This window comes from Lissotriton helveticus, chromosome 1_1, assembly GCF_964261635.1.
Source record: "Lissotriton helveticus chromosome 1_1, aLisHel1.1, whole genome shotgun sequence".
In the NCBI taxonomy this organism is placed as follows: Eukaryota; Metazoa; Chordata; class Amphibia; order Caudata; family Salamandridae; genus Lissotriton; species Lissotriton helveticus.
Window position 1 is genome coordinate 848,268,908 of NC_136057.1, and position 13,938 is coordinate 848,282,845.

Below are 13,938 nucleotides of genomic sequence, written 5' to 3' on the forward strand. Positions count from 1 at the left end.
GCGTAAAGGTACAGGGCCTCTAGGGGTGGCACAATAAGTGCTGCAGCCCTTAGAGGCCTTCCCTGGCCACAGTGGCCCTGGTACATGTGGTACCATTTACAAGGGGCTTACCTGTGGCCAGAGAGTGCCAATTGGGTTTTGTTTGCAATGCAGTTTTAGGGAAAAGACATAGCCCCTGGGTACCTGTTTGGCAGGGGCCCAGGGCGCACTCAGTCAAAGTACATCAGCAGTTTAGCAAAAAGTGGGGGCAACCATGCAAAAAGAGAGCACTCTTACAATAAATATTTTAAAAAGGGAGAGGACAAATTTCCTTCTATCCGAATCATAGAAGGGACAACAAATACAATATGCAGGCTCGTTTGGGAGAGTGGGGGGGTAACACCATCACTAGGGCACTGGGAGAGACCCAAGATGAAATGGCAATTTACGGAATAGCCCACCATCAAAGGCAAAAGATTGACTCTAAATCTGGTCAGTACATTACTGTGCTTGACGTTCTGAACAAGGATAAGATAGTAGTGCAAGCCCTCCTTGAAAGACATTGTGCTTATACCAGCAACTGATGTTTTTAAGATTTAAGATCTCTATGTCCCATCTTTCCCTCTGTGTCTTTAACTGGACAGGATGTTTCAGCTTGCCCTACGCAAGCATTCTACAGGAATCAGGTTTATTAAAAAGATCCGGGTAGCCGATCTCTTCACAGCATAATTTACATATGCCAACCATGGAATCTCGAGGCCATGATCTAGTGTCAAACTGTCCATAAGTATCACCTTATTCAAACCTGTTTCCTCTTGTGACCATATAGAATGCAAGAGTAAAAGCGGGGCCATCTTGATGCTTGTCTGTGATATGAGGCCCTCAATTTAGAATGCCAATGCTCTGGGTATTAGTCATGCCCCATGCCCCTGCACCAAAAGATGCCACTGCTACACCTTTGCTCTCATAAATATTCGAGAATTCCCTAACTGGCTTCACACCCATGATTTTCGTGGAGGAGTAAACTCCATTAATAGACTTTCCCATGTCGGCGCACCTATTTGATACCATGGGGAACCAGGAGTAGTTGCTGTCCAACAGGAACCCCAGATAAGAGAAGTAAGGAGCTTCACTCGTCCCTTCAGCGTAAAAAAAGTTGGTTTTTTTCTTGGTCTAACCCCACAGGTCCTACAATATGTCTTGGTGGCATTGATTATCAGGTCCAGCCGGGAAACACCCTTTCCATCGCGGTGATTACACCGCAATGCCATTTTAACACTGTCTTTGCAACTACCGCGTTATTAGCACGCAATGCCATTACTAAGCAAGTCATTACCTTAACTTGCAGTAGATGTCGTGGCAACATTAGAAATAATATAGTTTACTATTCCAACACCTTCACTACTGTTGCGTAGGCTGGAGTTGGAATAGTAACTTATATATTTCTAATGTCAGCGCTCCATCTACTGCACGTCGATGTAATGCCTTGCGTAGTAATGGCATTGCGTGGTAACAAAGTGGTCGTTGTAACGCCATGCAATGTTTTGACTCGCTTAGTAACGAGTCATAGTTGGTCCAGCCGCGACATAATGAAGATGTAGTCATCGATAAGGCAGTGCAGCCCTTTCTCTCTTCTAGCAATCAACACTGCATCATCCCGTTAGAGTAAAACAGGAAGAGAGCGCAATCCAATATAAGCCGTATCTCTCACCGGTTTCTTTAGGGTTGGCTCCACCTTGTTAATGTAGTGGGAAAACATGAAGGCAGCTAAATGCACCCTTGCCTGACCACCCTCTTGATTTTAAAGCTGCCCGTACACGATCTCTAACAAAACATACGTGAGCATTAGTGTCACTATACAATTGCCTGATGAAGGTAATGATACCAACCTCCAACCCTAACTCCTCCATAATTAGCCATAATTTTGCATGCGGGACGCAGTCGAATGCTGCTGATAGATCGATGAATGATAAAAAGATTGTACCTTTTTGGCCACTGTACTTTCCAATTATTATACACCAGTTAAAACATTAATGGACACATCAGTGTATTTTGTAGGAAAAGGGACTTAGATTTGTGCTGGTCAGGAGTTAGTAGGAATGGAGAATAGTCGCCTAAAGTGCTTCTCCAAATGACAATGTTTGAGACTAATATTGCCGGATATTTTGTGACCTCTTGGAAATATGGGAGGGCACTCTTATTTGATGTTAAGTCTACATTCTTTGTTATTCTTAGTGTTTTGTCTTGTGGTCGAAATGATGGTACACAATTTTTTCAAAGGCTTATGAATATATTCTTTTGAAATCTCTTGCCGACATGTTTCACTCTATGCCTTTGTGGGCCTAAGAACTTAGTCAAGGTTGTTTGATCGTTTCAATTTGTGAAAAATTGAACAGTGAACGTTCTTAGTACACGGATGTTACTGTCCTTCACCAGTTGTTTGCATTTGAAATGACTGCTAGTTTTTTTGCTCTATAAGTTACGCCAAATATAGATATTTTCTTCTTCCCCATGTGCGATTGATATATTGTGTAAAAAGAAAAAAACATTGATGTGTTTTAATTCACAAGGAAGCTGAAATACGCAACTCAACAGCAATATTGAGCAAAACCAACATATTATTCCTGATTTTTTAATTCCACATTGAAAAAAATCAAGCCTTACTGCTTGGAATGCAATACTGCATGCCCTGGGCAGACATCTATGAACAAAATAATTAACATACTCATCAGTGAAATATTGAGAATAAGAAGTAATTGCTCCCAAGAAGAGGTCTCGACTCACAAATATTTAACTACGGTTTGGAACAAAGATTTGCAATACTAATTCACTTCCCTATTAATATAAAACCCCAAAGATACAGGAAGCCACACACAATTAGTAAGCTTTAGCACAACATTATCTGCAGGTTAGCGGTGTGTACGATGCATACTGAGCAATAACTGAGACATGTTGATGAGTAATAAAACAATAAGACCCTTAACCCAAATTCTTTTTAAAGGCATTCAAGTTTCATAAAACAATTGATACTAAATGCTCTTTACCAAATTAGGATGAAATACGACAACCAAATTCAGCTTGAGGGGCAGGACATAAAACAATAGTTTAATAGTAATACTACTTGTTAATGAAAATGGAACTTTCACCTTCTGTGGAAATTAACAGAGAAGATGTAGTAGCAAAGGTGGCCCTTGAGGATTCTTCAAAACACAGTGATAGTCACACTGGGCACAGCCGAGCATGGACTAATCCAAGATGCAGAAAGGCACACATGGCTTATATTAAAATAGACAAGACCTCCAGCAGGTACAGGTCAAGGATGATCCCCTATCACCTGGTCGTTGGATGCTAACAACAGGTTGTTGTTGTTAAGAAACCCCTCACCCACCTACCTGGTAGGTGGCATGCTTCATCATGACCGAGTGCAGTCCAGCTGTGCTGCAACGCCTGTCTACAGCGGAGCGGGATTTCTTGTGAAAGTAACAGTGCTATGTGTAGTGAATTATGTGCTAAAAATGCCTATAGGAAATGCCCTTTTAAAAGTTTTAATGGAAGGGTCCTATGGCATGAGTAAAAACATATAGGCGGGATATAATTGAGGTAAAAATGAGCCTCTATATCCCTTTTAGGAAGTGTAGGTCTACTAGTTTCATCGTTCTACGATACTCGTGAGGCTTTCTTCGGGACCATAAGTGCGAGTGGCCTAAACTTTTGGACTGGCCACTGTGGTGTATAGTTATATCAGCGCGCACCCTAAAGCGCGCTGTGTATGTAGTGGATCAACATACTCACAGATCCTGCACGTAAAGTATCTGAAAAGAAAACAATAAATGCCAAGCATATCATCATAATCAGAATCGCTTATATAGTGCATGTGGAAAGCGAACAATGTCCAGATGGTGATACCTGCTTCTTTCATACATCATGCATGTCCGGGGAGCGGGGTAAATTACTCACGTAACGAAGTGCCGCTCGAGGTGACAAACGTGAGTAATTTACCCCGCTTCCGGGCGGATTGTACCTATTCTAGGCCCCAGAACCTCGGTATTTCTCTATCGCCTAAGCTAATGACTACTAAGAACTTTATTTTTAAACTTATTCACAGAGTCCCCTAGCACTTGTACGTGTGACAGGATCCATGTATCCAGACACTCGTAAAGATAATGTGAGCATCTCTCTTCTTTGTTTAGTGTTGTTTGTCCTGTTTGTCTCTGCACATGTAGAATAGATTCTCAATCATAAACCACGCGCCACTTTTCTGACAGAATTTTTAATATTTTAATATATCATTAATAAAACACAGGATGTGCCATAGCGATAGTTCTAGGCACAATAAGAGCATGTAACAATCATTCTAAGCTCGTAATACCACACCGTGGCACATTGTAGCCACGCAAGGTTTTTTACAGCGTTTCCATGCATGCCCCACCCACCCCGGACATGCATGATATATGAAAGAAGCAGGTATCACCATCTGGACATTGTTCGCTTTCCACATGCACTATATAAGCGATTCTGATTATGATGATATGCTTGGCATTTATGTTTTTCTTTTCAGATACTTTACGTGCAGGATCTGTGAGTATGTTGATCAACTACATACACAGCGCGCTTTAGGGTGCGCGCTGATATAACTATACACCACAGTGGCCAGTCCAAAATTTTTGGCCACTCGCACTTATGGTCCCGAAGAAAGCCTCACGAGTATCGTAGAAGGCTGAAACTAGTAGACCTACACTTCCTAAAAGGGATATAGAGGCACATTTTTTACTCAATTATATCCCGCCTATATGTTTTTACTCATGCCATAGGACCCTGCCATTAAAACTTGTAAAAGGGCATTTCCTATAGACATTTTTAGCACATAATTCACTACACGTTGCTGATGATCTGCCTAATTAATTCTTCGTAATTGTGACGCATTCTCTGATTTTTGTATTGATTGTGAATGGATTGTAACATAAGCACCATTGCTGCACCTAAGAGTTTTTATGTATGTTGATTTTGCAAAATGATAAATAAAAATAAAATAAAATAAATAATTCACTACACATAGCACTGTCAATTTCACAAGAAATCCCGCTCTGCTGTAGACAGGCGTTGCAGCACAGCTGGATTGCACTCTGTGATCCAGCTGGGCCCCGATGATGAAGCATGCCACCTACCAGGTAGGTGGGTGAGGGGTTTCTTAACAACAACCTGTTGTTAGCATCCAACGACCAGGTGATAGGGGATCATCCTTGACCTGTACCTGCTGGAGGTCTTGTCCATGTTGTTCTAATATATATGTCTGAGGAAAAGGACAAGTACTACGGTCTGTTTCTCTCTCTCTTGTTGTTACTTTTTATATTAAAATAGAACTGATTCAGTTGGCTCTACAATTTAATGCACAGCTCATCTCCTCCTTAGAAATCTAGTTTTTAACAACTGAACAAAGCATGTGGGAAAGCCCCTATCACTATTTATTCAGAGCTGATGGATGGATGTTTTAGGTTGATTTCTGATGGATACATCTCCTTGAAGATTCCTCACATTATGAATAATCATTCCAATCTTTAGAATTTTTTGGAAAACCTTTTCTCCAGCAGTGACTCGCCAGTGCTGCCACATGGTGTCACGTGACTCCAGCAGTGACCCTAGCTCTGCACGTTCCATTAGCAGAGTATATTAGGTGCCAACCAGAACGCTGGCGTCAGTTTCTCTTTTTATGAACCTCATCGGTGTGTTCTGAGGCTTTCTCTTACTAACCAATTCCTTGGCTTCCAGCAAAGACTAGGTGAAATATATCAACAAAGGACCTATGATTTCAAGCATCACAGATAGTGCTTCAAGAAGATGGCTTTCAGACACCGGCGATGACTATATATGGTGTCTTCGATTGGGAAATTATGCAGAGGTCTGTAACTTTTGCACTTCCATGCACCCAATGTCCATCAGGGAGCAGGACACTAAGTTATTTTTGGCTAAGGCCTGCATGTAGATGCCCACATGGGGTTCCTCTCCCAAAGATAAGTCCGCTTCCAGGAAAGAGTTTTTCCCACAAGAAAGTGTCGTAGGATAGAGAAGTCTCCTTCCTCAAAGAAGCAGACCTGGTCCAAGAACAGTACGAAGTCTCAATGCCATTCCTCGATGAGAAAATCTTCCTTGATGTCAAGTGATAACTACCTCTTCCCCCAGGCTCATAAAATATTGAGACCAGAGCTTCCCAAATCTATGGCCAAACCTTTGCAGTTCAAGCTATTCCGATTAGCGATGCAGTATCTTTGCCGGATGGTCCCGCAAACTCTGGGCTTCTACTGAAATGGAGTATCCGTTCCTCCAAGCTTGGCGGCTCTGTTCTTCGCACCAAGAGTCGATGCACTTGGCCCGTTTTTTTATGCTGATTTTAAAATTTATGGTGACGCTGCTAACAGACAAGACTCTATTGCTAGCCAATAGAGGTAACTATAAACCATGTGGCAACACAGTAGCAAAAGGCTAATTTTAACATTAAATCATGTCGGGGCCTCCCCAGAACCTAAAGGTTTGACCAGTTGTAGGAGACTTTCGATTTGAATTCAAATTAGAATCCAGGATAAGGACTAGAGCAGGACAGAGGAAGTTCATTTAAAAGCTGATCATCTGCCATCCAACAATACTGATGCTAGTATGTACTTGGACTTTTAAATTGCCTCTGGCTTAGTTGCTTCTCCACAAGGAAACATTTCATACACCTCTGGTTTTCCTTGGGAGGAGGACTCGTCCTCTACAACTGTCGCTAGGAAGGCATCAGGGACATTGGAATTGTCATTGTCTCCTGTGGAATTAAATCTAACATTATTACAGAAATCTTACAATCTTCCACAGCCATTGCAAAGCATTTGCTTCTGGTTAATGAGATTCTCCTAGACCCTTTAATGGCTTTATCGCAGAAAAACTATTTGGGCCCAGGAGTCTACAGGCCGATTGCCAGATGCCATAGGCCCACTCCAGGTGACCCAATCTTGTTGTCCTCATACCCGCCACCTAAGCGTATGGTGGGTCAGACATCATCTTCATAACAAAACCAAACACCTTTCCTGTGTCTCCCTAGACAGTTTTTGCCTTTGGCACCTTGGCTTTCCATTTACCATTTGCTTTTAAGTTACTATGTCTATTACTGCAAAAACTTGCTACTGTCAGCCGCCAAACCATATTTAGAAGCCATTCTGTGATCTGGTGAGTGATGGACTATATACATCAAAATAGATCCTGACTTTGACTCTGCTCCTGAACTATGGGTGTGGTGTGGCTGTCAAGTTGCTTCTGTGTGCTTCAGTGCATTCCACTGGGTTTGTGGCTAGTGGGTGGCGTGGCAAACTGCCTAAGATTGTGGACGTGCTCTGAACCTGCTCCTTACTCTTCCCCGATTATCCTGCACCATCAATGGGGTCGTAACATCCGATAGCCCATCCGCGGCTGTGGACATTGCCCTGCTGCTGCTACTCCGAATGGCGGTACAACCTGTGCCCCAGTCTCACCAGGATTGCTGCGGTTGGATGTGCGGTCCTGCCTGATGTGGATGCCGGGTCCTTCCTCAATCTTTCCTCCCCACCCTGGCCCTGTTGGTGGATCTGCTGCGAGCAAAGGTGGGCGGCGGACTGGTCGGCCCCAAGCCTGGTGCCTCCGATTTCTGCGGTCTGGCGACATTCCCGCATCTGAGGGCTCCCAACTCTGAGATCGCCACCAAGGCCTGCTTTGTTAGGGCCCGGGGCAAGTCTTAAACCATCGCGACTTGGGCGTTCCAGCCTTGTGTGGCGACCCGCTCTCCTGTGTCCAGGGGCTGACTCTGGGCTGCTGGCTCCCTTTTAGCGAATTGGCATGCAGAGAAGCAACATCTGTCTGCCCCCCCTTGGTCTCCAGGGCCCAGGCACCCACCACGTCTCTGTTCTAAGCATTTAATAAGCGCTATTCTAGCTTTATGTTGTTGAAGAAAGCAGTTATTTTTTTTAGAAACAAAATCTATAATAAAACCCCTCGCTGCAGCCTTGAAGGAATCACATAATATATGAAGGTTGGATCACTGTTCAGGTCAAAGAAATCATTAGCGAAAGTTATGAAAGAGGAAGAGAAAAGAGTGTCAAGAAGAAGAGAATTATTAAAACACCAAAAGGAGGATCTGGGATGTGGCGGGAGCAAGTCTAGGTCTGTTATGATTGAAGCATGATCAGAAATGATAATAGGTTCAATAGAGGAAGATAACACGTTTTGAGAAAGAGATTGAGAGAGAAAAATATAATCTAAATGAGAGAGAGTTGTGAGGAGGAGAAAAAAGAGAAGTCAAGAGTATCCGGGTGAGAAAGTCTCCAGGAGTCAAAAAATTGTTTGAGTTTTATGGGGAATGAAGCGAACCTGAGATTTACGGTCAATAAAGGGATCAACAACTTGATTGCAATCGCCTCCTAGTATAAAGTAATCATCTCTAAACTGAACGCATTTCTGCGTAATCACAGGCCAAAAGGAACAATCAGGATGAGTAGGGCTATAAACATTGAATACGGTTAAAGAAATGTTATTAATTAACAGCTTAGCTAACAACCATCTTCCTTCTGCATCAGTCTCTTGCGAAATAACTTTACAGTTCAACTTTTTGTGACATAAAATGATAACACTGCTTTTCTTATAAGAAGGAGATAATAAAACAGATTTTTTTTAAATTTTAACGCCTCACATTCTGCAAGGTGGGTCTCTTGTAAAAGAACCAAATCAGGGTTATAAGAGGCAAGATGGCAGAGTATTCTATGTCTCTTAATTGGGTTAATAAAACCTTTCACATTCCAGGAAATAACTGAATGCAAAACCATCAACAATATATAAAGAAATATGCAATAATAAAAAGATGAAGTAAGAGATAAAGATAGAGAAAGGGAAGAAAATAGAAGGACAGGGAGATTTTAAGATGATAGAAACGAATGCATGGAGTGGAAAAGACAAAAAGACAGATGAAAAAGAAGGCAAATAAGAAAAAAGGAAGAGGTGGAGTGTGACTGGATAAATCTTCGAAGGTCAACCGGATCCTCAAAAGTGGAAGTCTTGTTGAGAAAAGTGACTTTAAAGAGGCATGGATGGAATAAACAATGTTGTGAACCGAGGGATTGAAGTAATTCCTTGCGACATTTGGCGGTGGCTGAAGACACGTCTTGAGAGAGGAATACCTTGGTGCCAAGCCACGTTAGCTGCTTTTTGGTTTTTGCTGCAGTTAGGACTTGTAGGAGATCCGTGAATTGTAAGTATCACTCCATGGGTTTGGAAGTTGCCGCAGAAGAAGATAGACGAGGACCCAGTCTATGAGCGTGTTGTATGTTCAGTTTGGTGGAAGAGGGAAGGCTCAAGAACTGTGGTAAAAAGGAAGTAAAGTACGCAACAGGATCAGCATCTTCAAGGCCTTCTGAAAGGCCATAAATACAGAGGTTGTTGCTACGATTTCTATTTTCATGGTCCTCGATTGCCCTTCTCAATTGGAAAACCTCTTTCTCCAAAGAGGAAATTCTGGAAGAAGAGTCTTGTACCACATTAAGCTGCTGTTTCACCACCATGAGGCAAGATTTCATTGAGGACCATTTGTTATCCATGTTCTGAAGGCGAGAATTTGTTTCCTCAATGAGAGGTCGGAGAGCGCGGATTTCCTCCAGAACAGTATCCAGAGAGACCGGAGAGACAGCTTTAGGAGGAAAAGGAGTGTCCTGTTTAAGTCTCTTGGCATTGGCGGAAGGAGATTGAGACTTAGCTTCCATGGTCACTAGAGCTGTGGAGGAGGAGCGTGTTCCGACCGCAACTGTAGATATTTAGGAAGCAATGGGAGCTGAGAAGGTAGCACAATCAGATACCATAACATTGGACAACTGCTTCCTAGTGGAGTGAAGTAGAAATGTGCTCCTACCCATTAAACAGAGTACAAAACAACCAGGTGATGGGTAATAAGAAAGGCATTATAGAAATTACAAGAAAAAATACCTCATATGAACAGCCAACTCAGTAGTTTTCAAAGTGTCTATTGCTGAAAAAACTCCAGTAAAGAAAAAGGTGAAACAATTGAAGGAATGTAAAAAAAAAAGAATAATTCAGCACACCATGAGGAGTAACTTGAGGAGAAAGTGCTGATGAGAAAATCAAAATGGTGCCCAAAAAACGAGTAAAAATTCGCCTACATATTTCTGCAGGGAATCTGGCAAACAAAGGGTGGAAAAGGCAGACTTCTGTCTGGGAGGTGTTCCGATTCAATAATCTTCAGGCATGACGAATGTAGGAGCACTTAAATTGCTGAAAGTAAGTCACGGAGTCCGACGCGATGCGGAGCTCCGATATCAGGCGGCAATTTTGGGTCGCGGTGCATGCATATTCCATTTGTTTTGAAAATTGAAGAGGTCTTGGCATTTGGGTTTGTGAATCAGTTCACAAACTAAAACTGTAATCAGCCCTCGAAATTTGATTTGCTGAGAAGAGGTGGTGTTGAGTCTTCATTAGCCATTTGTTCGTTCACAAACCCCAAATGATGTTGCAAACCCCACCCCAAGGCGGATTCCTAGAAGGGATAAAAATGCTGTCATACCTCCATTGCATGCCCCCAAAGAAGACATGGCTAAATTTGGGCATGAAGTCCATGAACCCCACTTAAGTTGCACTAATCATTATGCACCTTTTTCCCTTTCCTCTAGAAACTACTGACATGTATGCCCCTTTCCCCTATAAACCTGCATATCATAGTCATCCTAAATCTGACTGTGTTGGTATTGTTCTGCTGTGCTCGCATGGTGTGGTCTAACATCACTAGACCTCCCTACTGGTTGCTATTGTTTTACATTTTAGTAGTGCAGCCAGGTCTAGAAATATTTTTTTATTGCTTACAATTCTGACTCCATTCAGAAATTTGCCCTATAAATGTCTAGGTTTTGAAAGGATATGTGCAGATGAATCAAGAAGGAAGAGGGTATAGATGGATTTACAGAAATGGTTACTGCTGAAGGTCATTGCTTGGATCCATTGGCCCACAACCTATGCTTAAGGTACAAGAGCATGAATAAAGACCATGCCATGTGAACACTGGGGGTATGTCGATTAGATGCAGAGTGTGGCTGTGCCCTGTATCTGGAGGTCACAAGTCCCAGGCCGAGATTAGACTGAGTGGGCCTTGGTGTTAGGCAGAGTAGGCACAGAGAGTAGCGGTATTAGGAGGGCTCTTTTAAGACATTCACAGGCTATGCTGAGCATCCACAGTAGATGATGCTGAGGTCTATGTTCACTGGCTGTTGAGGGATCAAGATAAAGCAACCTCCAAGAAAGTGTTATAATATCTTTTTGCAGACCCCAATAATTCACTGGAAATATTTATTGAGGGAAATTGTGATTGTCTACTAGGTTCAGTTATTAATCAGAGCAGTAAGTAAAAATACCTTAAAACACTCATAATCCTCCAGTTAAAGAGGCTTATTGTTATGATAAAAAAAGCCAAAATTCCTTCAATATATTTTGGTGTGCAGCCTTAGGGCCTCCTCAGCGCATTCCTGTTTGCCTCACACATTATATCACAGATCACAAAATAAGTGACTTCATTGATGACATCACTGTTGGTATCACATAAAACTTTAATGGCGTTATGTAAACTATGTACTCTTGTATTAGTACAAATACTTATAGGGGCGGGAAATGCATCATTCTATCTGTATGGAAATCTAGATGTAGGGCATGGTACTAGAGTTGTTTTGTTCAAAGGGTTTTATTGAATTTTTTATTATGATAGATAAGAAAAACAACATACATTAGTTGATACTAGACATTGATAATGATGCTCTGGGTACAATATTACAAGAATCACTTGTTAATTTGGGGAGACATCTTGGAGCGAGTTACAAATATATGTATGCAAAGAGGTGTTAATTAATTTTAAGAGACTACTTATTCTATGGAAAAAAGGGAAGTATCGGACATCATATTTGTGCTTGTGTGAGGCTTTTGATTAGGGTGAAACATTAATTAAAGAAGGAACTGTGGTGAATTTGTACCTAGTCTCCTGATGGTGTTACTTGGAGGAGTCCACTAAGCACTGGCATTGTGTGTCCAGGGAAAAATGCTGGAGGTTTGGGTTTTTCCACACATCTTGTACAATTGATTCAGCCTTGAACTCTTTCCTTCGACGTTCGGATTTCTGAGCACCATGAATTTATTGATTAGTAAAATTATTCCAGTTTGTTCAAAATGATAGAATATCCAATAAAAATGTCTGATTTGCTTAGTTTATTTATCATTATGTGCTTTCTGACCAAACTTCTGATTTACAGGTACCCTGACGAATTTGACAAAACATCAGCTCATAAGGTTCGCCACGCTGAAGACATGCAGTTTGCCTTTTCCTATTTCTACTATTTGATGAGTGCCATTGAGCAGCTAAACATCTCAAAGGTTTTTGATGATATTGATACAGATGGATCAGGCATATTGTCTGACCGCGAGATTCGTACTTTGGCAACAAGGATCCACGAACTTCCATTAAGTTTGCAGGTGAGTTTTTTTGTTTTAGAAATGCAGAGAACGTCATAGGTATGTTTTTTATTAGTAGTAAAGTGTAGAAGGAGAATTTTTGCAATAGAATCTAGTTAACTTGAATGACAGTAACACAACTAATAAAGTAAGTACACATACATTATAACTTGTCAATGGTAATAAATAAATGTACTTTGCTGTTATATGAATTCTGTTAATTCGGACTATAACACTTTGTTGTAAGTTTTTCCTATGACCTTACCACCTATTACTTTAACAAGTACATCTCGTCAAACAATTATGCTAACACACTAGAGCTCTTGTGCCCTGTATTTTTGCGTGTGGGTGTGTGTTTCCATTACAGTACTTATAAAAACAAATGCTGCAGATAATTGGCTCTGGGTCCAGGCATAGTTAAAGAGCACGTTCGGTATCCTTGGTGGATGTAATAGTTTATCTCCATTGTCGCATGTCCATTTCTGCAGTAAGTTAACCCAGACTCCTCACTCACTTTTTGAGGCGGTAGTAGATTTAGAGCTCATATAGTATAACAAAGTACTCGCATACAATAAATTCATTGTTGAATTGGATATTTAAAAATACATGAATACATATAAATTACGAATGACTTGCACAAAATCTCAGCTTTGCAGTACAGAAACTAAAATGTGTTAGTCTCTGGGCAGACTGTTGACATCAAAGCATGATAATACTCGTTAAACTTAAAACCCAGTGCACTTTAAATCATCAAAATATATTGTGAATATGATCAAGGTCAGTGTTGAGTCTGTGGTGTTATCCCTAAAATGTATTCACCTTTATTCACATTCAAAATAAGATGCAGTAGAACCAACATGAAGATCTGAGCATCTTTGTGGGGCAAGTCCAGACATAAGTATTAAACTCAAAAACAGTGAAGGCTAAATCAGCTACACATTCTTTAGGTCATTATCACAATCACTTGGAAACATTCGGCTGTTTGAACAAGAATTTCTGTTACTACAAGAGAGTCAGCGTGTAGTATAGTCTACTCTTGTATGCGGCTTACTTGTCTGGTTCTCTAGATAGCAGCATTAGGATTTGCCAGATTAACTCAAGGGTTTGTCTCAAAATTGTTGTCCTAAAACCCAACCAAAAGGTATCCATTTAATGGTAGAAATTTTCACCCTTTAGAAAGTTAGCTGATTGTCTTTCCTTTGCCCTTGTGCCTTCAGACACTCATTACAGTTGGAGAAATGTATATGAGTTGCTGCATGTCGACTGATCATTGCTTAGGATTCGCTGTATCCTTAGAGTCCCCAAAGGAATTTGTGGTTGGTATGCAAGGGTGTTGGTCATCTTAAAATGGGCCTGGATTTTAGTGTCAAGATTTACAGGGGCTCATATCCTAATAGATAAACCAAATTGTTAGATGGCTGTGTTTATGAAGAATAGTACATCATAGATAATTAATTCCAAAGCAGG

General features: G+C 41.2%; 1 protein-coding gene across 1 annotated transcript in view; it reads left to right on the top strand.

Moving 5' to 3' along the window:
• GNPTAB (N-acetylglucosamine-1-phosphate transferase subunits alpha and beta) overlaps positions 1 to 13,938 on the top strand; it is a 542,239-nt gene that overhangs the window by 365,433 nt on the left and 162,868 nt on the right. The window contains exon 15 of the mRNA XM_078675067.1: positions 12,273 to 12,492. Coding sequence (XP_078531193.1) covers positions 12,273 to 12,492 — 220 coding nt within the window. The remainder of the gene's footprint in view (positions 1 to 12,272; positions 12,493 to 13,938) is intronic.